Source organism: Panthera tigris, chromosome D1, assembly GCF_018350195.1.
Source record: "Panthera tigris isolate Pti1 chromosome D1, P.tigris_Pti1_mat1.1, whole genome shotgun sequence".
Lineage (NCBI taxonomy): Eukaryota > Metazoa > Chordata > Mammalia > Carnivora > Felidae > Panthera > Panthera tigris.
The window spans coordinates 16,693,074-16,717,506 of record NC_056669.1 but is presented as its reverse complement, the minus strand read 5'-3'; the positions used below and the strand labels follow the sequence as shown (position 1 = coordinate 16,717,506).

The 24,433-nt window shown below is 57.0% G+C and overlaps 2 protein-coding genes across 3 annotated transcripts in view; one reads left to right on the top strand and one right to left on the bottom strand.

Annotated features, from left to right (window-relative positions):
- Nucleotides 1–7,763: 7,763 nt before the first annotated feature.
- On the top strand, nt 7,764–14,965 carry MCAM (melanoma cell adhesion molecule). Of its 2 annotated transcripts, XM_042958745.1 has the most exons (16): nt 7,764–7,863; nt 9,633–9,757; nt 9,855–10,062; nt 10,166–10,236; nt 10,314–10,401; nt 10,930–11,109; nt 11,221–11,342; nt 11,427–11,589; nt 11,683–11,801; nt 11,882–12,023; nt 12,192–12,313; nt 12,411–12,552; nt 12,650–12,721; nt 12,884–13,031; nt 13,358–13,475; nt 13,936–14,965. In XM_042958745.1, exons 1-16 carry the CDS (start codon nt 7,797–7,799, stop codon nt 13,963–13,965), a joined length of 1,917 nt encoding a protein of 638 aa, XP_042814679.1. In that variant the 5' UTR covers nt 7,764–7,796; the 3' UTR covers nt 13,966–14,965. The 2 variants fall into 2 exon arrangements, with proteins under 2 accessions (XP_042814679.1, XP_042814678.1); XM_042958744.1 differs by lacking the exon at nt 13,358–13,475 and having other exon boundaries at nt 7,771–7,863.
- Nucleotides 14,966–15,336: 371 nt separating this feature from the next.
- The window catches only part of CBL (Cbl proto-oncogene), an 83,974-nt gene continuing 74,877 nt past the window's right edge, over nt 15,337–24,433 (bottom strand). The window contains 1 exon segment of the mRNA XM_042958743.1: nt 15,337–23,536. Coding sequence (XP_042814677.1) covers nt 23,265–23,536 — 272 coding nt within the window. The 3' untranslated portion in view covers nt 15,337–23,264.

Sequence of the window (24,433 nt, the reverse complement as noted above, 5' to 3'; positions counted from 1 at the left end):
TAAAGTAAGACCACACCCGTGTGTGGAGACTGCCTCCCCAGAAGGGACTGGATGTTTCCAACCTCAGTCACAGGGGAGAGGATGGACCTGAGAAGGGAAACAGGACCTTAGAAAGCGGGGCCTCTCATTCTGTCCCTCTGGGGCCTGAGCGCTGATAGATCTACCCCCGTCTGCGGATGCTTCCGTGATCGCAGCTTTCACAAAGCACCCTGTTGCTCTAGATAATTTCCCGTAGTTTACAAATCCTCTGTAATCTGGCCTCATCCCTCACTAAACCCATCCTTCCCTTGCAGGATACTAACCAACTGCCAGTGGTCACCTGCACACAGCATGCTAGGTCACACTGTAAAGATTTTATCTTGAAGTCATCTCTACACCCAATGCGGGGCTCGAACTCACAACCCCGAGATCGAGGGTCGCTGGCTCCACCAACCGACCCAGTCAAGCGGCCCCCGCCCCCCCCCCCAGGTCACACTTTAAACAGCACACGCCACACCCCGTCCCCTGGTTACCTACTATCATGGTTAAAATGAAGCTAGGTGTCAACTCATCTAGGCGGCCTTCTTTGACAACCTCGGGCCGGGTTCAGTAACTGCCCTGTGTGCGTATTTGCGCTCAAGCACTTGGCACGTCGTATTGTAACTGTTGACTTGTGTGTTTCCCTCAGTAAAGTTCCTCAAGAACATGGATCCTGTCTTACTTGTCATCCTACCAGGGCGCCTGGGTGGCTCAGTCGATTAAGCGTCCGACTTCAGCTCAGGTCATGATCTCACGGTTCGTGGGTTCGAGCCCCGCTTGGGGCTCTGTGCTGACGGGTGGGAGCCTGGAGCCTGCTTTGGATTCTGTGTCTCCTTCTCTCTCTGCTCCTCTCCTGCTTGTGCTCTGTCTCTCTCTCAAAAATAAATGAACATTAAAAAAAAAAAAACGATCATCCTACCTCCAGCTCCACCTTAGCACCTGGCACCCAATATCCTGCCCAGAACGATGGGGCGGACAAGGGAACCACCGCAATGCCTCTTTCCTTCACATCAAACCCTCTCTGTCCACACATCTCCTTGACTTTGACTTCCCTGCTGTTATCACTCAGGATGAATTGGAATGTGGCCCTAGAGTCTGGCTTCTCCAACTCATCAGTCCTGCTTCTCAATCCCAGTTCCTCCCACCTACTCCAGAAGATGAGGGAAACAATTCAAACTAGGGGCACCAGGGGGCGCTCTCGGGCAAAGAAGAAACAGACCCTCTAATCTTGAGTTCCGATCGCATCACATCGGTTGCCATTGCTCAAGAACCCGCAGTGGCTCCCGATTGCCTACTGTCTCTTAAGATCCAGTTCTTCCCCTATGACCTAACTCCACCCCGTCTGTCCAAACTCACACATTACGCACCTTCTACCCTGCTGAATATCTAGCCATGCAACACTCTTTCTTGGGCACCAGCTGTTTACGTAAAGGTGATGCCAACAGGTGATGGTAGTGGCTAAAGCTCTCCTCAAGGCACTCCAAATAAACCTATAATGGAAATGAAAGCAGATATACTTGCCCCATGTCCTAGCCTCCCTTTCAGTCCCAGCCCTCCCCTTGCTCCTGCCACCCGCCCTGCCTGGAAAGATCTCTCCTCACTGCTCCCTCTCTAAATCCAGACTCTTCACAGAAGCCTCCACCGTTCCAGAAAGACTTTCCTGGCTAGTGCAGGCAGAGGTTCACATGGATGTTGCCTTTTCTGAATCCCTGTTGAACATCCTGTTTATACGACCGAATTCAGTGCTCCTCAATCCACTGCCTTTGTTTCCATTATAGGCTTACTTAATTCAGCTGTAAATTGTTACAAGTATAGCACACTGGTTTGTGAGTTAGAGCAGTCTTGGTTCAGAGTTTAGTTCCTTGAGGCGATCAGAAAGTTCTGGAAGTAGGCAGTGTTGATGATTGGATAATACTGGGAATGTACTTAATGCCACTGAATTGCACAATTGGAATGATTAAAAGGGTGAATTTTATGGTATGTGTATTTTACCACAGTAAGATATATATATATGTGTGTGTGTGTGTGTATTCCCATTGCTCACAGGCTGTGTGAGTTTAGATCATGTCACTCTTTTTTTTTTTAAGTTTTTTAAAATTTATTTATTTTGGGGGGTGGGGGGAGGAGGGGGCAGAGAGAGAGGAGGAGAGAGAATCCCAGGCAGGCTCTGCACTGCAGTGCAGAGCCCAAAGCGGGTCTCAAACCCATGAACCTTGAGATCATCACCTGAGCTGAAATCAAGAGTCAGACGCTAAACTTAAAAGGGGGTGGGGGGGGTGGGGAGCACCTGGTGGCTCAGTCCGTTAAGCATCAGCTCTTAGTTTCGGATCAGTTCATGATCTCATGGTCTGTGAGTTCGAGCCCGACATCAGGTTCCACACTGATGGTGCGGAGACTGCTTGGGATTCTCTCTTTCCCTCTCTCTCTGCTCCTTTCCTGCTCGTGCTCTCTCTCTCTCTCTTTCAAAATAAATAAACTTAAAAAAAAAAAGATGCTTAACCAACTGAGCCACTCAGGCACCCCTAGATCATGTCACTCTTCTTCAGTTTTTTCATTTTTTTGCAAAGATCAAGATAAATACTGGTGATAAAAATGATCTTGATGTGAAACGTCTAAGTTGTAAAGCACCATATATTAGATATGAGTGGCTTCTTCCCTCATTCTGAGCACTGCCGTGTCCCCTCTGAACAGTCACTGGTTTGGTCACTTGCCCAAGATTAGTTAACGAAGTGGCAGGGCTGTCTCAAAGCCACCCACAGTCAGCAGTTTGAGACCAAAGTTGACAGGCACGCAAAGGGAAGATGCCAGGGGGGAGCGCAGCCCCAGTCTTAAACCTAGTCTGGGGCTTTTTCCTGACTCCAAATTCTGTGTTCATCCTCCAGCCACAGGGGTGTGGCACAGGGAGGCAGGGAGCAGTCTCCAGGCGTGCCTCCCCTCTTCTCTTTCCTCCTCTCTCCTCTCCTCCAAGGTCAGCTGTGTCAACTACAGTGGGGATCACAGGTCCCCACCTCCAGGGCTCCTCCCAGGTGGCTCAGAGGTCTGTGTGGAAGGAGGGGAAAACAAAATGCAGAAGTCGCCTGGAAGAGAAGGCCAGGAGACCCTGGTGGTGTGCCTGGGTCCCCCTTAGGTCTCTCTGCAGTTAGACTAGCTGGCCTTTTCTCAGGGACAACTCAAAGTCAAATTTAAACAGCCCTCTGGGGACATTTCTAGGTGGTGGTATTTTGGGGAGCGGATGTGAACTTCCCTGAGGGGGAGAGGTGTAAGCTCCAGCATCCTGCTCCCATGCCCTCCCCCCCACCCTACCAACTTGCTCCCTTCTCCAAATTTAGGATGGGAGGAGGAAGCAGCAGGGGCCTCAGAAGCCAGAGAACTGAGATCCAGGATTCGGGGGGGGGGGGGGGGGGGCGGGGAAGGGGATGTGCAAGGAGGCCCTCTTATCACAGCTAACAGGAGTGGGTATTGCAGAGCTAGAGAGAGACCCCGAAACCCCCACTCCTGTCCCGATGCTGAAACCCTGGCCGGAGGGTCCTACTCTTTCCTTGATCCGAGGTAGCTGCGCGCCCAGGAGGCGGCCCCCTGGGGCTCCCCATGCGGCCTCGGCTCTCTCCACCCACTCCCCCAATTCTACTTCCCGCTCCTACTTTCCAGCGCGAGGGGGGCGGGTGGGGTACTGGACTGAATCACGGCTGCCGGCTGCGCTCTGGGAAAGGCCTAGGGACCGACTGGGGCTTCCGGAGAGCTCCCGGGCCCCCGCCCAGAGCCCCTCCCCGGCCCGCGGCTGCCGCCTGAGCATTTAAGGTAATGTTTGGGTTGGTGCGAGCGGCGCCGGATGCCCCGCCTCCCGCGGCCCCCGCTGGGCGAGACCCCGAGAGCAGGGCTCCTGGGACGCCCGGCGGGCTCCCCCGGGCCGAGGCCTGGGTGCTGGAGGGCCGCCAACGTGGAGAGGCCCCTGGGGTCGGAGAGGACGAGGACAGTCACCATTCAGAGGCCTTAGCGGGGTTGGGATGGGAGGGCAGCCCCCCTCCATTCTGGTGGAAGGGTCCCTAGTCCCCAGGAAGCGTCCCTATGCATCCACATCCTCTTTCTCCTTCTCTCCCCCCACTCCCAGCAGACAGGGGGCCGAGAAGAGAGGCCAGCGGCTCCCAGGGGAGTCTCTGGAATGCTGGGAGCCTGGGAACAGGCCGTGCAGTCCCTGGGAAAGCCAGGCTGTGGGAATCCCACCCGCAGCCCCCTCCCCAGGATGGACCACCACCGGATGCCAGAGACCCCAGCTCCCCCACAGGGGGCTTTGTGAGAGTGGAACCCTCCCCCCCTTCCAAGCCCCAGCCTAGGCCGACCCGTAGTTCAGTAGGCCAGCTGTGACGAGGAGTCCCCTCCCCCGCCCTCCGCTTGCCCCGCCGGCTCCAACATAATTCTTGCCATTGTGCCACTCACCCCCTCCCCGCTCCCCTTCTCTAGACCCCTGTACAATGGGGCCTTTGCCGCCTCCAGCACTCAGGGTGGAGATGAACTCACTCAAGGTTTTCCAAGTTTAAAAATAGCCCCTCCCATCCCCCGCGCCCAAGTCACCCTCCTCTTCCCCTGCCTTTCTGGGGGCACACCTCAATCCAAGCTGCACCTCCTTCCTCCTGCCCTGGGTCAGGTGCAAAGGACATGTGAGACTGCGTCCGGCCAGGATAGGGGCTGCTTCCCCCCATTCAATCTCTTCCCCCACATCTTCCAACCCAGCCCCCCAGTATCCGGTTTCCTGGCCTGATGATGTCTTCGGCAACAACCGCCCCCCACCCTCTTCCCACCCTATTTTCCACTCCCTCAATGCGGTCTCCTCCCAACTCAGACCCCCATTCTGGAAAAATTCCCCTCCCTTCCCCTCCAAACACTCAAACTGGACCCTATTCTCTGGCCAGGCCAGGGGGTTCCCCAGCCTCCATAATTGCCAAGATTGCTGGGCTGCCCCCCCACCCCCAGTTCCTTCCTCATTGCAGCTGCAAACTTGTCTTTATCAGCTTCCTTCCTCTGCCCAGCCCCCCCTTCTCCTATCTTCCTCCCAGTCAAGCCCCTCAACTAGAGGGTTGGGTGGAAGGGCCACCGTGCCCACTGTGCTGAGACAGGACTCCTAGGTTAGAATCTTGCCCCGGCGGCCCCCTGGGCCAGGCCCATCCTTGTCTTTTTACCTCCCCATCCGCTACACTGCGGCCGGGGCCTCACTCTTCTCCACTTTAACTTACACTGAAACGAAAGCCCCACCCACCCTGGAGACCAGACCATGGCCACCACCCCACCCAGCCTCAGTTTCTCTGCCTGTGGTCAGACCCATGCCAGGGAGACACGAAGAGGACATTCTACACGGCGGGACCCCTCATCTCCGAGTAGCCTGGGCCTATCATGGGGGTGGAGGAAAGCAGCCTTCCTACCCCTTCCTTCTGGAGAGAAATAGACAAAGAATTAGGACTCTGGTCCTGGGCTGCTTTTTGTCTTGGCCTACATTCGAGTAAAGCTGCTTCCAACGCAGCCCAGGTGTCTCTGCCCGTGGCCACCGCCTCCTTGATCCCTCTCCAGCTGGGTCACAGTCCTTTCTTGCTGAAAGTTCTTCCTCTGCTGCCTTCTCTCCTCCCTGCCATTACTGCAGCCCCACTTTCTGGCATCTTCGAGGAGCCGGAGGGCTGATACTCTCCACCTTCTGTTCTCTCTACCCTGTTCTCCTGCCTTCACTGCCCTTTCTTCTTGTTTCCGTGCCCCTTTGCATCCTCTCCAAGGTCCTGATCTCTCTTTGGTTTGGAATCTCAAAGTGCCCCCATCATGAGCCCATCCCAAAGCTGCCTGCCCCCTGACCTCTACCACCCACTCCCTGGCAGCCCAGGTCGCCCCCAGGCTGCCGGCTTCCTTAAAGGACAGTCTTTGTGCATGTTTGGTGGAGACACACTGGGAAAGGATGTCACCCTGGGCTCTAACCTCATTTCCCCTTCGACGCTGAGGCAGCTCCTCTACCCCCACCTGGCCGCACTCTGCTCAGGGCGGAAGAAGAATTCCGAACTGACTGTCCTTGGTGGCTAGCTGGCTTTGTTTGCAGGCGGAGAGGAGAATGATTAGTTAATGGTGTTAAGTGAAGGGAAGGGAGTGGGGGCGGGGAAGCGGAGCTCCCTGCCCAGCTCTGGCTTGTGGGGTGGGGGAGGCAAACAGCATCCTTCAGCCATTCCTGCTCCTTCCCCCGTAGCCGAACAAACTCATCCATTCCACTCCGGGCCCCGGGGCCAGTCCATACATTCACTCCCGGGGGATGCGGAGCCACGGTCCTCCGGTCCTCCGCTTGGCCTCTCCCCCTAGGCTCCAGGCCCCACGCCCCTGCCCTGGCCGGCTTGGCATTGCTTCTGGCTGGAGACTGATGAAGGGAGAGGAGGGGTCAGCAAGGTTCCAAAAAACCGAGGCTCATGTGGTTTGCCAGTCATCTCTGCGTCATCAAAATACCAGCCCAGAGCATTCTCTCAAGTCACCTGCCCATCTCTAGCGTTTGCTGCCTCACGCTGCTCCTCCCCCAGCCCGCTGAGAGGCTGCTCTGCCAGGCGACCGGCCTCCACCCCAAATCCAGACCTCTATTTGACCCTCTCCCTGGAGTCCCAGCAGATGTGATGCTGGGGTCTCTAAGAGGCAGGAGCCCATCCCACTCCCCAGAGCCCGAGTTCAAGGGGCCAGAAGACTTGGGTGTGGGAAGAGGGGGAGCTTGCTGTGTGGAGGGCTGCCTGCGATCAGACGGGATTCCCCCTCCACGCTTCCACCCCCAGCTGCGGAGCCAGTCCACAGGGGGCCTGGGGTTGTGCTGTTGGTGGTGGTGAAGGGCGGTGGGGGGGGGGGGCGGGGAAGCCCCGCTTCAGGGGGTCCTTTCAACCATCAGGACAGCAACAGGTTTTCAGAGGTCAACTGGAGACGTCGCACCCATGAACCCTTCCTTCTCCCTCTTTTCTTTATTCAGGAGAGGGGAAACTGAGCCCCAGCTGGGCTCATTGAGTGAAGAGGGCAAAAGCAGAATCTTCAAGGCCCGGACTCGGTTCCGTGTGAAAGCCTTGGGCCTGTGAATTCAGCCCCCCTCCCTCTTCCGCTCTTCAGACTTGCGGGGGCTTGGGTTCGAAGGGGGAGCCCACGGGGCACCGTCTCCACTCCTCAGTGCGGGTACCTCCGGGTCTGCGGGCCCCGGCCCGGGGCTCTTCCCTCAAAGCGACCAGCACTGCGAGGCTCGGGGGTGGGCGAGGCCTTGGGGGTAGTGTCAGGCCGGCGGCAGCCGCAGTGGTGCAATATTTCTGGGAAGCCGCCGCGGCCGGCCGGTTTCTCGGTGGCAGGGGTCCGGCGGGGTGGTTGAGGAGGCGGGCAGAGGCGCCTGCACGGGAGGCCCCCAGCGGGGCGCCGGAGGACCTGGTCTGCTGCTCCTCCGCCCGGCCGTCCCGGTAGGGGCCGAGCGGGGCCGAGCGCCGCCGGTTCTGAGCCGGCGTGACTCGGGGCGTCCGGGCCGACCTCCCGTAGCCGCCGCCTCGGCCAGTCAGCGCGGCCTCGAGACACCTGTCACTGCCCCCTCGCCCGACCCGAGCCGGCAAGGGGGGCTGGGCGCCGGGCCCGGCCTAGCCGGGCGCGCGGCTCCGCGCAGCTCCGGGCCCGCCCCCGTGGAGCGGCGGCGGGGGCGGGGGGCTGCGCGGGGCGGGGCGGGCCGGGCCCCCTCCCCCGCCCCCCTGACGTCAGCCCCCGGCCGCCGCCGGCTGGCTCACTAGGCGCTCGCCCTCCGGCCGGGAAGCATGGGGCCGTCCGGGCTCGTCTGCGCCCTCCTGCTCGCCGCCTGCTGCTGCTGTCGCCGCACCGCGGGTGAGTGGCTTCGCAGGGGGCCCGCGCCCCCGAGCGGCCCGGGCCAGGGGTCTTTGGCGGAGCGCGCCCGGGGAGCGGAGCCGGCGGCGCGGCGCCGGTCGGGGCTTTGCGCCCCGGCGTGCGCTCCTCCTGCCCGGCGCCTTGCGCGCGTGCAACTCTTCTCCGCGGCCAGTTTGCAGTCTCGATCCTAGAGTATCCCGGGGAGGAGGACGCGGGGAGGAGGCTGCTGCCCGGAGCCGGAGGGGGTGGAGCCGAGCCTCTCGGGGGAGCTGGGGGAGAGCTTTTTGCCTCAGGTGCCCACTCTGGGGGCCCGCGGCTGGAGCGGCGGCGGGAGGCGCCGCTGGAGCGCATCCCCAAATCCCCGATTCTGCGCCCGCCTGTTGCTGGAAAAGGCGGCTTGCTTAGCGGGAGGGGGCGCGCCGACGCCTCCTCTCCGGCCTGGGCTCCGAGCCAGGCTGGAGGTGAGCGAGCGGGGGAGGGACGGCGGCTCCCGCCCGAGCAAGGGCGTTGGCAGGGGCTGGGGGGCGGCGTGGGTCGCCTGGCGCCTGTCCCGGTGAGGGGATCCCAGGTGGCAGAAGCGAGGGCTCGAGGGTGCCCAGGGTGGAAGCGCCCAGAATTGTTACGCCTCCCGGAGTGGGAACCACGTTCAGGTGGGAAGAGCGCCCCTGCACCTCGGAGTTTTTCTCTGGAACTGCCTGGGAGCCGGGCGCTCCCGGGTCCACGCTGCCCTTGTATGGCCTGCAGCGGTGTCGCGTGTTTCTCTTGGCTCCCTTTCCCGGGTCCCAGCCGCTGTCCGGCTGGGGAAGGGGAGGGCTAGGCAATACCCAGCTCGCTGGCCTCATGCCCGGTGCCTACAGTGTCCCTGGGGTACCCCAGGCTGCTGCCTCCCAGGCTGACTGTGTTTCTGGGGAAAGGGCTAAATTGGGCTCCACAGCTGCAGCCAATCTAGCCCCGCCCTGCCCCGCTCCTCTCGCTCCGGGGAAACGGAGTCAGGGACGCGAGCGAGGCCTCTGCTGTGGGCTGAAGACCGCTCCATCTGCCCTCCTTGTCTGGGCGCCAGCCCCGGGGCAACAACCCAGGCATCCCTGAGGCCAGCCAGATGGTATTGAGTGACATCACCTCCTCACAGGGCAGGCAGCACGCTGGCACCACTGACGTCACTCTTGCTCACTGCCTGGCCCTCACCCTGACCCCTGGGGGACATTCTGACCCCTTCGTGCTCACGAGACTCCCAGGCTGGGGGGTCCCCTGAGCGTGTGGGATGTCCACAGAGGTACCGCTTTGGGAGCCTGAGATGGGAGCTTCTGGCCGGGGTTGGCTCGCTGCGTCTTGTGGGAAATTTGGGGAGGGCTTTTTTGGGGGGCAGAGTAGTGAGGTCTTCCCCGCGGTGTGGGGACACAAAGGGGCCTGTGTGCCCCAGCCTGGCACATGCCTTGCATTCCCACACTCTGAGCTCACTGGGAGTGGAGGGGGCCTGGAAGGAAAGGGGCCTTCCTCTTGGCCCACCGCCTGGGTTGCCCCTCTGCCAGCCTCGTCTGGAAGGTGCCTGGTGCTCAGGGTCTCCTCCTGCGATGACCAGAGACGGTCCCCCCCGACTCCCCTGAACTGGGGGAGAGGGCGGCCTGGGGCGGCCGGTAGAGAGGGGTTGAGGCTCAGGAGGGCAGGGCCCTCTCCCGGAAGAAGAGCTGCAGGGAGCCGGCTGGGAGGGGAGGCCACGGGGAGCAGCTGGAGCTGACACCACCGCTGGGGTGTCCCCTCCCGCACCCCAGGTGTGCCTGGAGAGGCGGAGCCCCCCACCCCCGAGCCCCTGGAGGTGGAAGTTGGCGGCACAGCCCTCCTGAAGTGCGGCCCCTCCCACTCCCCGGGCAACTTCAGCCACGTGGACTGGTTTTCTGTGAGTGCGTGGAGAGGGTGGCAGGGTGGCAGGGTGGGAGGCTGTCCCCCTCCCGCAGCCCCAGGACCCTCCCCTCCCCTCCGTCACCCCTCCTCAGGTCCACAAGGAGAAGCCGACTCTCATCTTCCGCGTGCGCAAGGGCCAGGGCCAGAGCGAACCCGGGGAGTACCAGCACCGGCTCAGCCTCCTGGACAGAGGGACTACTCTGGCCCTGGCGCACGTCACCCCCCACGACGAGCGCATCTTCCTGTGCCAGGGCAAGCGCCCTCAGTCCCAGGAGCACCGAATCCAGCTCCGCGTCTACAGTCAGTGCCCCGTCCGTGCCTCGCGGGCGGTGTGGGTCGCGGGAAGCGGTGTGGGTCGCGGGAAGCCGTGTGGTCCCACGCCCCTCCTCTCCTTCCCTTGTAGAAGCCCCGGAGGAGCCGACCATCCAGATCAATCCCTTGGGCATTTCAGTCAACAGCGAGGAGCCCGAGGAGGTGAGCCACGCCAGGGTGGCCTGGCGGGGCCTGGTGGGGCCCGAGCGGCAGCGAGACTCACGGCCTGTCCCCCTCAGGTTGCTACCTGCGTGGGGAGAAATGGGTACCCCGTTCCTCAAGTCATCTGGTACAAGAATGGGCGGCCCCTGAAGGAGGAGAAGAAACGTGAGTGCAGCCCCGTCAGCCCTTAAGGGCCCTGCTTATGGTGCCACCACCTTGCCTTTCGTCGGACCTTGGTTTTTTGAAGCACACAAGCGAGGCCTGGAAACGTTCTCGTGAGGATGTAAACGACCCAGGAGATCTAGAAGGAAAATTCCCTTCTCGCCCCACATCCCCTCCCGGAAAGTAATCTCTGCTGTCAGTTGAGTGACATACCCAGTGGGTATGGTGTAGTCAGGCTGGCCGTTCACTACCCCCGTGGGTGGGCGTCTGGAGCGTTTGCTGAGGGGCACGGGTCAGTCGCTGCGGCATTCCTGGCACGCGCCCTGGTGTGCGCGCGCACCCGCGCGCCCCTGGAACAGGTGGATAACGAGCAGTAAAGCTTCGGAGGTGAAGAGTCGCGGCTCCGTGGTGCCTGGCCTTCTGCGGAGGCGGGGGTCCCTCCGGGAGCCCCCTCCCGCAGCCCCTGCGACCAGGGGTTGGGGGCGGAGGCGGGGCCGAGGCCGAGCCTCTCTCCCCTTCCTCCCTGCCCAGGGGTCCACATTCAGTCGTCCCAGATCGTCGAGTCGAGCGGCCTGTACACCCTGCAGAGCGTTCTGAAGGCCCAGCTGGTTAAGGAAGACAAAGACGCCCAGTTTTACTGCGAGCTCAACTACCGGCTGCCCAGCGGGAACCACATGAAGGAGTCCAGGGAAGTCGTCGTCCCGGTTTTCTGTGAGTCCCCATAGCAGCCCTGGGCTGGGGCGGGTGGAAAAGTCAGGCCGCTCCCCGGCGCGGGGACGGCTCGCGGGCTGACGGCCGCCGCCCCCGTGCCCCCCTGTGCAGACCCGGCGGAGAAAGTGTGGCTGGAAGTGGAGCCCGTGGGCGTGCTGAAGGAAGGGGACCGCGTGGAAATCAGGTGTCTGGCTGACGGCAACCCCCCCCCCCACTTCACCATCAGCAAGCAGGTGCGGAGGGCGCCCGCGCTGGGTGCGCGCGGGCTGCGAGAGCGGCTGGAGGCGCACGCTGCTCACCCCCTCGCTCTCCCCCAGAACCCCGGCACCCAGGAGATGGAGGAGAAGGCGACCGAGGACAACGGGGTCCTGGTGTTGGAGTCCGCCCGGAAGGAGCACAGTGGGCTCTATCAGTGTCAGGGCCTGGACCTGGAAACCATGGCATCGCTGCCGAGCGAGCAACAGGAGCTGCTGGTGAACTGTGAGGGCCCCGGGGCCCCGGACGGCGGGGGTGGGGGCAGGCGGGGGGCAAGCGGGAGTTTTGCCCAGGCTGACGCCCTTGCCGTGTCCCCAGATGTGTCTGATGTCCGGGTGAGCCCTGCGGCCCCGGAGAGCCGGGAGGGCGGCAGCCTCGCCCTGACCTGTGAGGCAGAGAGTAACCGAGCCCTGGAGTTCCAGTGGCTGAGAGAAAAGGTACTCAGGCGGGCCTGGGGCTGCGGCGCGTGGGGGGCCGTGTGGCTGTGAGTGACCCACCGACCCCTCTCTCCCCCCAGACAGGCCAGGTGCTGGAGAAGGGGCCTGTGCTCCGCTTACACAACCTGCAGCGAGACGCGGGGGGAGGCTACCGCTGCGTGGCCTCCGTGCCCGGCGTCCCGGGCCTGAACCGCACTCAGCTGGTCCGCGTGGCCATTTTTGGTGAGGCCCTCTGGGCAGAGACCGGGCGGCCCGGGAAGCTACCCCCGGCTGGGTGGTTTCGAGCTCTTCGAGGACGAAAGGCCACCGGCTGCCCCGGGATGCTCGGGCAGGGAGGGGGAGGCAGGCCAGCGGAGTTGGCCGCCACACCTGTCCCCCTCCCTCTCTAAGGGTCCCCGTGGATGACATCAAAGGAAAGGAAGATGTGGGTGAAAGAGAACACAGTGTTGAATCTGTCCTGTGAAGCGTCGGGACATCCCCGGCCCTCCATCTCCTGGAGCGTGGACGGCACGGTGAGCCCCTCTCCTTTTCCCCTGCTCACGCACCCCTGCCCCAGGCTCTGCTGCGGGGACCGGGCCGGGCCCCTGAGCTCCGCCTCCTTCCTTACAGGCCCATGAACAAGACCAAGATCCGCAGAGCGTCCTGAGTGTCCTGAATGTCCTCGTGACCCCAGAGCTGTTGGAGACAGGTGCAGAGTGTGTGGCCTCCAACTTCCTGGGCAGAAACACCACCACCATTTTCCTGGAGCTGGGTACGGGCCTCGTCCGTCCTCAGTGTGGCGGGGTGTGGCGGGCACGGGCACGAGCTTGTGCTTTTCTTAACCCGCCTTTCGATCCGTTTAACCACAGACTCAAACAGAACCACTGGCCCCAGCACCTCCACTGTCGGTCCTTACACCAGAGCCAACAGCACCTCCACAGGTGAGCAGGCAGTCTGGGCTCCAGAACGGGGGGCCGCGAGGCTGTGCCAGGGCACCCTTATCCTGCCCTGTCCCTGCCCGGGGAGCCCCGGGCTGGGTGGGGCAGTGGTGGAAGCGTGGCCACCTGGGGCCGGGAGTGACTAGGAACATCTCTGTGGGACAGAGAAGAAGCTGCCGGAGCCCGAAAGCAAGGGCGTGGCCATCGTGGCCGTGACCGTGTGCGTCCTGGTCCTGGCCGTGCTGGGTGCCGTTCTCTATTTCTTCTACAAGAAGGGCAAGCTACCGTGCGGGCGGTCGGGCAAACAGGAGATGTAAGCGTGGCACCCCGCGCCCTCGGTCCCCCCGCCCCCCGTCGTGCTACCCAGCTTGTTGCCTCCGCGGGCACATTCCCTGCCTGCTCGAGTGCCCGCTCACCCCTTAGAAGCAGGAGGGGGACGCTGTGTGAGTGCTCCCTGCTCTCCTGCCCGCTGCATTCACCCACGCCTTCTCCCTTCCATTCACTGCGTGTTTCCCTTCCCTGAGCTGGCCCCACAGCACCTGCCTAAGAGCCCCATCACCCAGTCCAGCGTCTTTCCCAGCGACCTTCCCTTCCCTTGCCCCTGAGTTGCCAACTTCTTGCCTCCCTCCCTCCTCCCAGCACGCTGCCCCCGTCTCGTAAGAGCGAATTTGTAGTTGAAGTTAAGTCAGATAAGCTCCCAGAAGAGATGGGCCTCCTACAGGGCAGCACCGGTGACAAGAGGGCTCCAGGAGACCAGGTAGGAGGCAGTTCCTGCGGCCAGTGCCTGACGCCTCTCCAGGGATTGGGAGCCGCTAATGGCTCTCGTCCCCTGAACACTCTCTCTCCCTTTCCTCCTCCTCTACTGGAGACTGGGAGCAGGCCCGTCTTGCCTTCCTAACACTAGTCCCAGGTTGGTAGGGCGAGGAGAGTGGCCGGGGGACCGTGGACAAGGGGTAGCTCCCGGGACTGACAGCACACACTCTGCCCTGTCACCGCCACCTTTCCCCGAACAGTGCCGTGGCTCAGGTCACCGAGCGCAGTGTGGCCAGTCCAGTTCGGAGCCTAGGCCCTCCTGCCCCGCCCCCTCCCACCGCGTCCCTCCACGCCTCGTCCATCAGCTTTGGCTTCGGTCCCTCATCCCTTCGGCGCTCCCACCCCAGACGCCAACGTGGTCCCCCCGCGCTCCCCTTACCTCTCTCCTCTTCACCTACTTCTAGGGAGAGAAATACATCGATCTGAGGCACTAGCCTGCTCCTCACACTGCGTGCCCTTCCCGCCTGGAACACTTCCTGCTCCCTGCATCCCTCTCCCAACACTCAGGATGATCGCCAAAGCCTCTAAAGCGGGGCAGGAGAAGGTCCCTACTCCAGCTGGCCTGCAGACCCCATTTCTGAGGGAAGGGCCGTCGGGAGAAGGTCCTCTTCAAGGACCGACCCACCGCGGTCTCGGTTGGGTGAGGCTCATCCCAGGGAGGGGGCCTCGGTATCCCGGGAGTGGGAAGGAGCTTCTTGCAGACCGCGTTTTCTCTGTAGACATATTGTGGATGTATATACCTGTTTTCTACCAGCAGCCAAGTTAGGTAGTCTGTTTATCTGGAGCTGGTTTCTGCCCCAAAGGCTGGCGTCCTCGTTCGGTTGTGTCACTGAGGTGAGGACACACTGAGCCCAGGCCCCTCTCTGCTGACACAGATTCTGGAGAGTATGTACCCCAGCATTCATTACAAAGCAGCTGCCTGCCTGCCGCGGGAGGCCCTTTTGTGACCCACCTCTCTGGGAAGAAGCCAGGACTGGTGTTGTTCCTTAGATCTTGTTGTCCCTGCAGGGAGGAAGCTGGACAGTTTTCCAGAGTTAGGCCATTGTGCCCAAACCCCCTGCGTTAATTTGGCTCCCATTGTCCTGTCGGGGGTCACGTAAGACTGAAAGGTGGGGTTAGTGGACAGCCATGAGGTCCAGACTGTCCTTTATGACGATTAAGACTGTAACTCTACAAGCACCCAACTTCTATAAAGTGAGCTAATGGCCTTAAACCCTGGGAGAAGGGCCTTCCCTAATGGGAGAATGGTACTTGGGGATGAGAGCTGGCCTGGCTGGAGCTTTGGGGTGTGAACGTGTATCTGTGTGTGCGCACCTGTATGTATATGTGGTTTCGTTAGGTTGTGTGTAAATTCGCAAATTTCCTCTATGTATGTATATATATATATATATATATATGTATATGTAAGAAAAATAAAGCTTAACTGTCCCAGAAATCTCACCCCGTTTTTTATTCATCCTGGGCACCACAGCAGCCTGGGGTCTCCACAACTGGAATCGTACCGAACAGAACACAAAACCCTTCACATTTAGGAGCGGGGACCAGAGGTTCCCTCTGCTTCTGAGCAAACAGCTCCTGCTCCACCACAGAGGATAATCCCCCTGCCTCTCAGCAGCAAGGCCGCCTCGCTCTAAGGCAGCTCTCAGGGCCCGGCAGGCTGTTGGCAAGGAGGAGCTATCAACTTTTTTCTAGGCTTTCCAGCGGCTCGGACTTGCCTTGAGGTAGCAGCAGACTCACCACGATGACTGTGCGGGCCTGGTCTTTCACTCTCCCACCCCCACGGAAGGGCAAGAACTCCAGGCTGCTACAACAAAAGAAACTTTATTTAAAAATATTTTTTTTTTTTTTTTTTTTACAGACACGGGTGCTTGAAAAAGCTCTTTAGTTAACTGTGTATGGAAATGAAAAAAAATTAATAAATAACATTAGTATAACAGACCTCTAAACATTAATACATTGGCAAAACAAAAGGGACGTCAAATGAAAACCAATCTTAAAGCTCTGCTCTTCTCTGTAAGAATATTTACCTTCTGTCTTATTCTTTACAGGTGAGAAGGATTAAATACTGCTAATAGAAATTTTTTTTTATATTAATGACACATTTTTAAAATAGTCCACAAAAATCTCCTCTAAGTTTTCGTTTTGTTTCATTTTTAACACTGATATACAAATTGGGACTCTATTCCGGAGGAAGCATCAAGTTCTCCTCAGCCCCACCCAGGCCAAGAATGTCAAAATCCTAAAGAGGGAGGACGTTCAAAAGAATGGTTTCTCTCCCAATTCTTGATTAAAGGCAGGGAAGAACTGAAAGGGGAAAGGGAGAAGTAAAATCTCAGAAAACTTTTTTTCCTTTTTTCTTTGCTGAAACTGACCGTGACCACCATGCTGAGGGCCGGGCACGTGGTCCTTGCTGCCTTCCCCAGGGGAAAACTGGACCCGCAGAGGGCACTGGCTGCTTAATGCTTTAAGACTGAAGTCTGCAAATGAAAGGAAAGCCACGTCTCGAGGGAGAGGCAGGAGGTCTAGGCCAGTTCAGGATCCAGCAAAGAGAAAAGACACACACCACGTCTGTTCTCAGGAGAGTCCGTCCTACGCTTTTCCATGCAGTCGAGTCACTAGCAGGCCCAGAGGCTGGCACACTTGAAATGGTCCAGGGCGTACCTGGAAATCCCAGAACAGTCTCCCTCTCTCCTTGCTGGAGACAGAGCCTTCAACCTGGCGGCTGCGATCCTGACTAGAGCCAAGCGAATGATCCCAGGGGAACACGTACTCCAAAAGAGCATCACGGCAGGGAGAGGGGACCCCAGACGTGCCTCACCTATCTGACATCTCTCCAGCCACACAGAGCGTTTCCTCCTCCCCCCAGTCTGTAAGGATGGACACTCAAGGTAGAGGAGCTAAGACTCTGGTATTTCCATATTAAGTCCTAAAATGCAGCCTGAGTTACAGTGCTGCCTTAGAAAGGCACAAAAATGTTTGGCTTTTTTTTTTTTTTCAGTGTGCTAAAAATTGTTTTGTTTTGAATAAAGGAAAAAGATATATAAGGTTAAAAATCCCAAGTCACCACAGCCAGAAAGCAAATGTAGGAGGAGGTACCTCGTAGCTGCCATGCCCCTACCACATGTTTCAGCAGGAGGTCAAGGCCGAGACACGGAGACCGGTAGGTCAGGAGGCATCCACTCTCACGGGCAACGTGCCTGCAGGCTTACCCAGACAGCAGAAGGAAGAAACCGAGGAAGAGAAAACACAGTCTACAGACTCCTACGTGGTTCTCTGCCTCTGCGGTTTCAAGACAGCCATGAGCATGGCTACCTCGCCCCGAGCAGGGTCCGAGGTAGGGAGGGAGGAGGGAACGGACACACGGGGCACGCGACACGCGAGCAGGTTGGCGCACTGGGCGTGGGCACACGGCGCCCCCCTCGTCGGGGCTGGGCGGGAGGCGGAGTGAGGCCCGAGGAGCTGCCCGGGGCGTGTGCCCGCGCCTTCCCCCTTCCCTGGCCCTCCGGTCCGGCTCGGGCGCGCAGAGGACTTGGGAGAGGCAGTGGCGGGGTGCCCCTCACGTTCATTTCAGGAGCGGGTCAAGAACGTGGAGCCGGGCAACCAGAACTCCGCTGATCTGTTCGGCCGCCTGAGCGGTAGGAGAGCGGAGGCTGGCTTTCAGCCTTTGCTCTGGGCAAACAGAGGGAGCGGCCCACCGCGTTTTTCTCGAGCGTTACACAAGGGAAGCGGCAGGGAGAGCTCCAGACAGCTGTTGCTCTTAGCCGACAGCTGGCCCTTCCGTTCTTTTCCCGTTCCCATCTGAATGTGAGGGAGCCTCCGGCCAGAGCTTGCTCCTCCCGTCCCGGTCCCCCCGCCTCTTACGCGGGTGCCGCTGCTCAGACCCAAAAAACACTGCGCTCCCCTGTGGAACCACGCCAGATTTCCTAGGACACGGAGGCACCCGGCCCTGCTGTCCCTCTGCTCCTTGATTCTGGCGCCCAGTCCAGGATACCAACTGCAAGGGCTGACGACCCACCCTTCATCACGTGCCTCAATGTGTATCTTTGGATTACTAGGTTACTTCTGTGTATTCCTAACGACTCCAACAGCTTAAAAAAGTTACAAGTAATTATGAACGTGCCTTAAGAACACGGGACAGGCTCTAGGATGAGGTAAGCAAGATCAAAAGACTTAGTAGGCAAGCAGAAGCAGTTTTTTGAAAAATAAAATTAAAATTAAAAAAGGCTCTGATACAGGACTACAAAGAAATCAAGTGGACAGGGGAGACCAGGGTTCCCGGTCTAAAGAGCTCTCAGTCAAAACTCTTCTAAACTGGAATCTACATCTAATTTATATCCTGGCTACTGTCCCGGTTATTATATATTCCTGCTGGCTATGGGGAAGTAGTTTCTGAGGTACCCCGGAAGGCTTGCCCAAGAATATTACCGCAGGGCTCTCCTCGAGGAGGAGGGGAGCCACGGCCACAGGCCCATAGAATGGATGTATTTTCGGTGCTAAAACTTGAAGAGAGCCCAAAAGTCCATGGGTGGCTACAGTGGGATGTGTGATCTGCTCTCCAAATAATATGAAAGAAGGCTAAAAACCTGAGATTGAATGAAGGCAAAGAAACGTCACCTAAGAACAGACTAGCTCCGGAACAGGAGAAACGGGTCCTGAGGAGGGAGGTAAGAAATCTTGGATGCCAAGACTGATAAAGGGATTGAAAACAGGAAATAAAGAAACAAAGACGACGATAACCCAAATTAAGCAAAACCCAAGAATTTTCTCAATATCCCAGACACAGTCCCATGTCTACCTTTCTACTCTAAAAAAAGGCAGTATGCCAGCAGTTTTACTACTAAAATACCTTTAGGGTATCTATCCTGCCTATAGCCTCTTCTCCCCCCATCTCCCACCCGAAGGGGCACACCGCTGCCGCCCCACACGCCAAGGCTAACTGGTCAGGCGTAGACACCCAGGCAATGTGCTGGGCTGATCGTGTTCTTTCTCGAGAATCTGAATGAATCAAGAGGCACTGGGAAGCTGTGTACGGTGATCCCTAGAGCTGGGACGTCGTGTAGACTTGGGGACTGGGTCGTCTATTCCAGGGCTGTGCCCGACAAGCAGGAGAAAGGACCGAGTGCAAAGTCTGCCAGTCCCAGCCCAGCCCCATACAAGAATCAACTGTACTTCTCACACTGGGGTCTATAAAATACCCTGTATCCTTAGGATTCCCTCCTTTCTTTAGCCTGAATACCTGTTTCTGACATCCGAAGGATTCCTAAACAGGACAAAGATACAAAACTGTGGCTTCCTTTCACTATGAACCCTCCTCCATGCACTGCGTAGCTTTACGCGCTTCTAAAGAAAGACAACGAACACAGGCTGAGGTCAAAGTAGTGCCAGTAACACTGCAGGTGGACTTAGAATACTTCAGATTGAATTCTAAAGCCTGAAAGTCTGGCAGGAGAGTGGTGACGTATGTATTCTGATGCTAAGTTCTAGGGTCCTAGGCTCCTTAGCCCAGGAAAGGCTGGCATTTCTGAGAACTGAGTTCCATCTATTTTGCCGACTGGCTCTTGGGAGACCAAAGGATCGGCTGAAGACCAGGACCGAACAGCAGGTATCCGCCCCTCTCCCACACCTGCAGCCTTTCTAAGACACAGAATCGGCTGCAAAGGGTGTTGGAAGACTGGAAAATAAGTTCCAAAGAGAATGGGAGGTGGTAACAGGTCCCCGAAGGGCGACAAGGAAACTTCACAACAAGGGGGATTAGGAACTCCAGCAGCTCAGGAGGAAGATCAAGGAAGGCACTAGACTGGAGAGGAACTACGGGCAGATGCTTTACTTAAACACGTAACTGCCCTAACTGTGCAGCTGAGCCAACACACCCCTCAACCCACCAAACAGATTCCACTGAAATACACAAAAGACGGTGGGTACCCATGAGACACGTTGAGGAATCTCCCAGAAAGTATCGAAGCTCTAGGAAGACGACATGGGTTAACGGAGGAGCCTTGAATCGATTTTACCCAGGACAGCTCTTTAAGGAAATATAGATCTACATAAAAGAGCTGTGAATAAAAACTGCACCATCTTTTGGGGAGGAGCTATTTTAGGGCCAAATGCAAGTCCTGGACAGGGAGGGACACGGAGAAGCTGGCGCTTCTGGCACATGGTAATCGCTCATACACATTTGCTGAACGAACAACCTAACTGGTAACCACCAGGCCAGGCCGATGGTTAGAATACCACTGTTCCCTGGGCAGCGGTCACCAGAGTCAGAAAGGCCAACGGCAGGAGGGGGGACTTCCTTAGCTTGGGAAGGAGGTCTAGAACCCTGACTGTCATGAGGTGAGGTAGGAGAATATTCTGCATCAACACCATCGCCAACCACCCACACACAACACACACAGGTGTCAAGTCTGATGATGGTGCCTTGAAGGGAATATACAGTCCCTACTCTGCCAGCAAATTTACAAAAACTCATTTGTAGGTCTGCTGTTTGGACCCTAAGTTATATTTTAGTTTTCTATAGAGGAGATAAATACTTGAAGATTGAAGAACAGCGACCCCCATCCAAAAATTTTAACCCAAGGCAGCTGAATGACACTACGAGCGCTACCCCCCATCCTGGGCCCTGGTGTCGTCTGTATGGGAAGAGCACAGAAGAATGGCGGAGTGTGTTGAGTGGGGGGAGGAGGGCTAGCGGAAGAGAACGGCCGTCCAAGGTGCAGATCGTTACTTACATAAAAATGAACAGAGGCACGTGGAGACCGGAAAGTGCCCAATCTCTTATTTTCTTAAAGGGAGGTATATCACAGAGCCCACAGGTTTTTCTGCTCTGGGAATCTTTTACTTTAGCGGAAGGAGCACAGAGGGCAGCTGGCGAGGCAGGCCGGGCAGGGCAAACCAGAAAGAGGGAAAGGAGACTGGACTGAACAGAATAGCCTAATGCATCTGAGAAAAAAGAAAAACATCAAAGTGACTTTTACCTTATCCACCTGGCAAGTTAACACAGAAGGAACCACGTGTAATTCGGAGGGAGAAGGGAGATGGGTTTACCCAAAATGGCAAAACGCAAAGCCTACTTCTGAAAGAGCAATTCTAAATTCAGAGCAGAGCCCAAGAACTAAAAACTGCCATACGAATGGAGGACGAAGAAGGTGGTATTTGTGCCTTAGCCCGAGGAAAATTTAAGAAATTCAAGTTTTGGAAATACCCTCAAGACAAGCCTCCACGTGAAAACTTTCGTGAGACTACCTTGGCGACCTGAGGCTTGCACCCAGGTCTGTCCTCGCAGACCTGAGGAGAGAAAACCTCACAGAATGGTCTCAGAAGCTTGAAAGCCTACAGCTACCCAGCTGCCAGGCCCATGACCAAGCCAATCAATGAAGCGTGTGTCCAACACTGGGATCTGACACCCCAGTTGGAGGCCTGACCCCATGAGCCACAGGGGCGCTCAACTAGGAACAAAAGGAGGAACTCGCCCTTAGCCTACATATGTAAGGACATACTCTCCAAAGGTTCTGGATACACTGAACAGGCAAAAGATACGCAGAATCAGTGTTCTGTTCTCTTGACACATCTTCGGACTATGGGCAATGTCTGCGGACAAGGAAAACTTCCAGTGTGGGCAGGCATGGAAAATGCTGCCATTTCTTCTAGTTTTTCGTCTGGGTCTTCAGCATTTAAACAAAATACAAGCTGAACGTTACCACAAACGAAACCCTATCCTTACTGGCTTTTAGAAGGAGACGCTAGGTTACTGCCACTCTCCCTGCCCCCAGCCACGACCATCAGGACCTCCTGCACCTGACGGTGGGCTGGGCTGTTTTCCGCCACGTGGAGCAGGCATTGGGGAACCAGAGCAAATCAACAAGAAGTCCTGTACCTTCTACCCTGGGAATGTAAATGGTTCGGAGGCAAGAGGATAAAGCCAACAGGTCTAGGAACAGCTGAGAGCCAAGAGAAGAGTTAGAAAAAATTTTAGTTCCACAGATGACAAGATGAGAAAGAAAACCGATCTGAAGAGATTCTGGATCTAAAGACAAAAGCGTGACTTAGATTTTGAGGAGGGCAGATTTATCAAAGAGCAGGCGTGCTTCTGACAAGCGAGGGGGTACACCCGCTTTGCTGGGGAAGCCAGCAAAGACCGGACAGAGAACTGACCCAACTCTAGGGGTCATTTCGCAGCACCTCCAGGAACCGACTAACGGGTGCCCCATGCTGGACCCTGAATCTCCTTTGTAACCTGCAATTACACAAACCGTCAGGCTTCTCACATACGGTCTCTGACCACAGTAAAGTCATTTATACACTGAATGCTAATCACCGTGGAGAACGCAGTCACGAGAGAGTACACAGGACTAAGGTGACGAGGAGACGGAAGGACGTGCTACATGCCCAAAGCCACAGGCACAAGAGAAACCCAGCTGTCGGAGGCCCCGATGCGGGACTGGGGCTGTCAGCGCAATGCTGCACCACCATGGGTGTCAGCCCCTTTCCTTCGAGGGCAAAGAGCAGATTCTCCTCCGAAAATATAACCTGGCTCATGTTCAAAGGGAGACACCCGTATAAGAAGCTGGAATTAACTCACCGGGAAAAAAAAAACCCAACAGAGACATCTTCACTATTTTGTGCATCTTATGTAGAACAAGGCAAAGAGCCTGTGCGTGAAGCTTGCTAAAAGTTTTGTGGTATTCGGGTCAGAAAGCCACTGCTGGAAACAAATGCCCTTCCCTTCCCGTGAAGCAGAAAAACCCACGGCCTACGTTAGAACACATACCTGGCATCAAGGCAACGGACTCCCACAGACCATCTTCTGGGGAGGGCATGGAATGTATCTGAAGGCCTCTTTCTCGAATCAGTCATTATGGAATTAGGACAATGAAAACATCGTACTTTAACAGAGTCGATGTTCCTAGGGAAACAGTGCTTTGGAGTGACCAGTGTTAGCTGCTAGATCAAACATGACTATAAGGATACAGCAACAGTACTTTTTCCCCCACTACCCATCTACCACACAAACCAACACCGACCATCACACATAATAAGGAACAGCCTATGAGCCACCCGGCTTCAGTAAGTCTGGTCACAGCAAGCCCACTGCCAATGACAGACACCGAGGAGGAGGAGGAAGCAGGACAAAGGACAGAGGGAGGGTGTTCTAAAAATACAAGACTTGAGCTATGCACGTGGTAATCCAAGCCGTCGGGGAGTGTTGAAGTTGTAATACACACTGGGGTTGGGTAGAATACCACAGTAGATGGAAGTCTTTAAACGATTCCTTCCTAAACCTCTTGTGCTAATTCCCTGCCTGGGATTAACACACACAGCAGGTTAATCTTATAATCACAGGACACACGCGACCACAGACAGACAGAAACACAACCACATCCTTAACCCAGGGAAGTCTGAAGTCCCCAGTGAGGATTTACAGCACAATACTTCTCCTACTGCTTTCCGGACTGTTCCCCAGGTAGGCTACCATTTACTAAGAATCCACACTCTAAGGTGAGGACTGAAGGACACCTTCGAATCCACTCTCAAAACAAATAAAATAATAAAACACACTAGCTGCTCCATGTTCATTCCACTGCTTTGAAATCTTGGAACCACAGATGTGAAACCCCACAGAGAGGGCGAGACCTCACCGCGAAGTCTCCAAAGGCACCTCTGCCCTTGCAGGTGCCACTCCAGTAAGAGCGGCCGGCTCACTGGTCCTCTGACGCTGCAGCGGGGCGGGGGTGTGCTAGGTGGCGACGTGGGCGGGAGAAGAAATAGAAACAAATTCCCGGAGGATATTTTTGGCCATTTCGATGTTGTTGTGGGCAATGACCAAAGCTTTCTGAATGTCCTGGTAGGAGTATCCCTGACTCATGAGGTTCTCGATCTCGCTGGAGAGCTGCGGTGGGGCGGGGGCGGCACCGCCTTGCTGACAGCTACCTGCTTTTCGTTCAGAGTTGATTCTCCGAGGGAACGGTTTGGGAGGCCTTTCGGGAACTTGGGAACCCTCAGTGAAGTCTAGAAGAAATCAGAAAGAAAATATTTGCAAATCTGGCGGGGGCGGGGAGGGGGGGAGATCCCCACTTAACGGCAGGAATAACAGTGTGCTAAGATCAAGGTATTACCGACCTACTGTACCTGGGCAGGGACTTGTGCTCTTAAAGGGCCGGGTTTTACCGGTTCCAGGGTTTTAGCAGAAAGCCTTCTCCTCCTCCTCACAGCGGGAGCAGCCTTCTAAATATACCATGCACCTGCTCCGCTGACAGGAACACTGCTGTCCTGAGCACAGACACCTGCATCCGCATCACGCTTTATACACTTTTCACACAGAGTGCCTAGATTATTTAAAACAACTTCTCTGGCAGGGCCAAAGACACTAAACTTCTCCTTCCACAAAGAGGACAACAGAAATAAGACTAAGTTGCAGTGGAGAAGCATTAAACAAGGCTGGGCGGGTGGGGATCACCACCTGTTTGGGCAACTGGATGTATCTTTTTTGCCAGCTGTCCTGAGCACAGTCTTCAATTTCCAAAGTGACAGCAACTCTGGCTGCTGCCCTCCCAGGCAGCCACAGGTGCAAGGGCAGCCCCTGAGAGTCAAGGCCCAAATGTGAGCTGGCTCCGAGCCCACTCAGTGTGCTTCCAGAGCCGGCGCGCCCTCGTTCCAATGGGACAGGGCCCGGAAGTCAAGAATGCGTGCTCTGAACCATCAAGCTTCGTTACTGGTGTCATGACACGCACCCCAAAGAACCAGACGTCCTACCTAGCACCAGCCAGGAGCAGCCACGGGTTAAGGAACAACCTTGTTTCTAAGTCTGGCAGAATCCTAAAGAGTCTGACTTCAGTTCAACTTCCTAATGGAGACCCCGGGACCACCTTTCCTCCCACGTAGACTAAAACAGACTTAACATCTGGT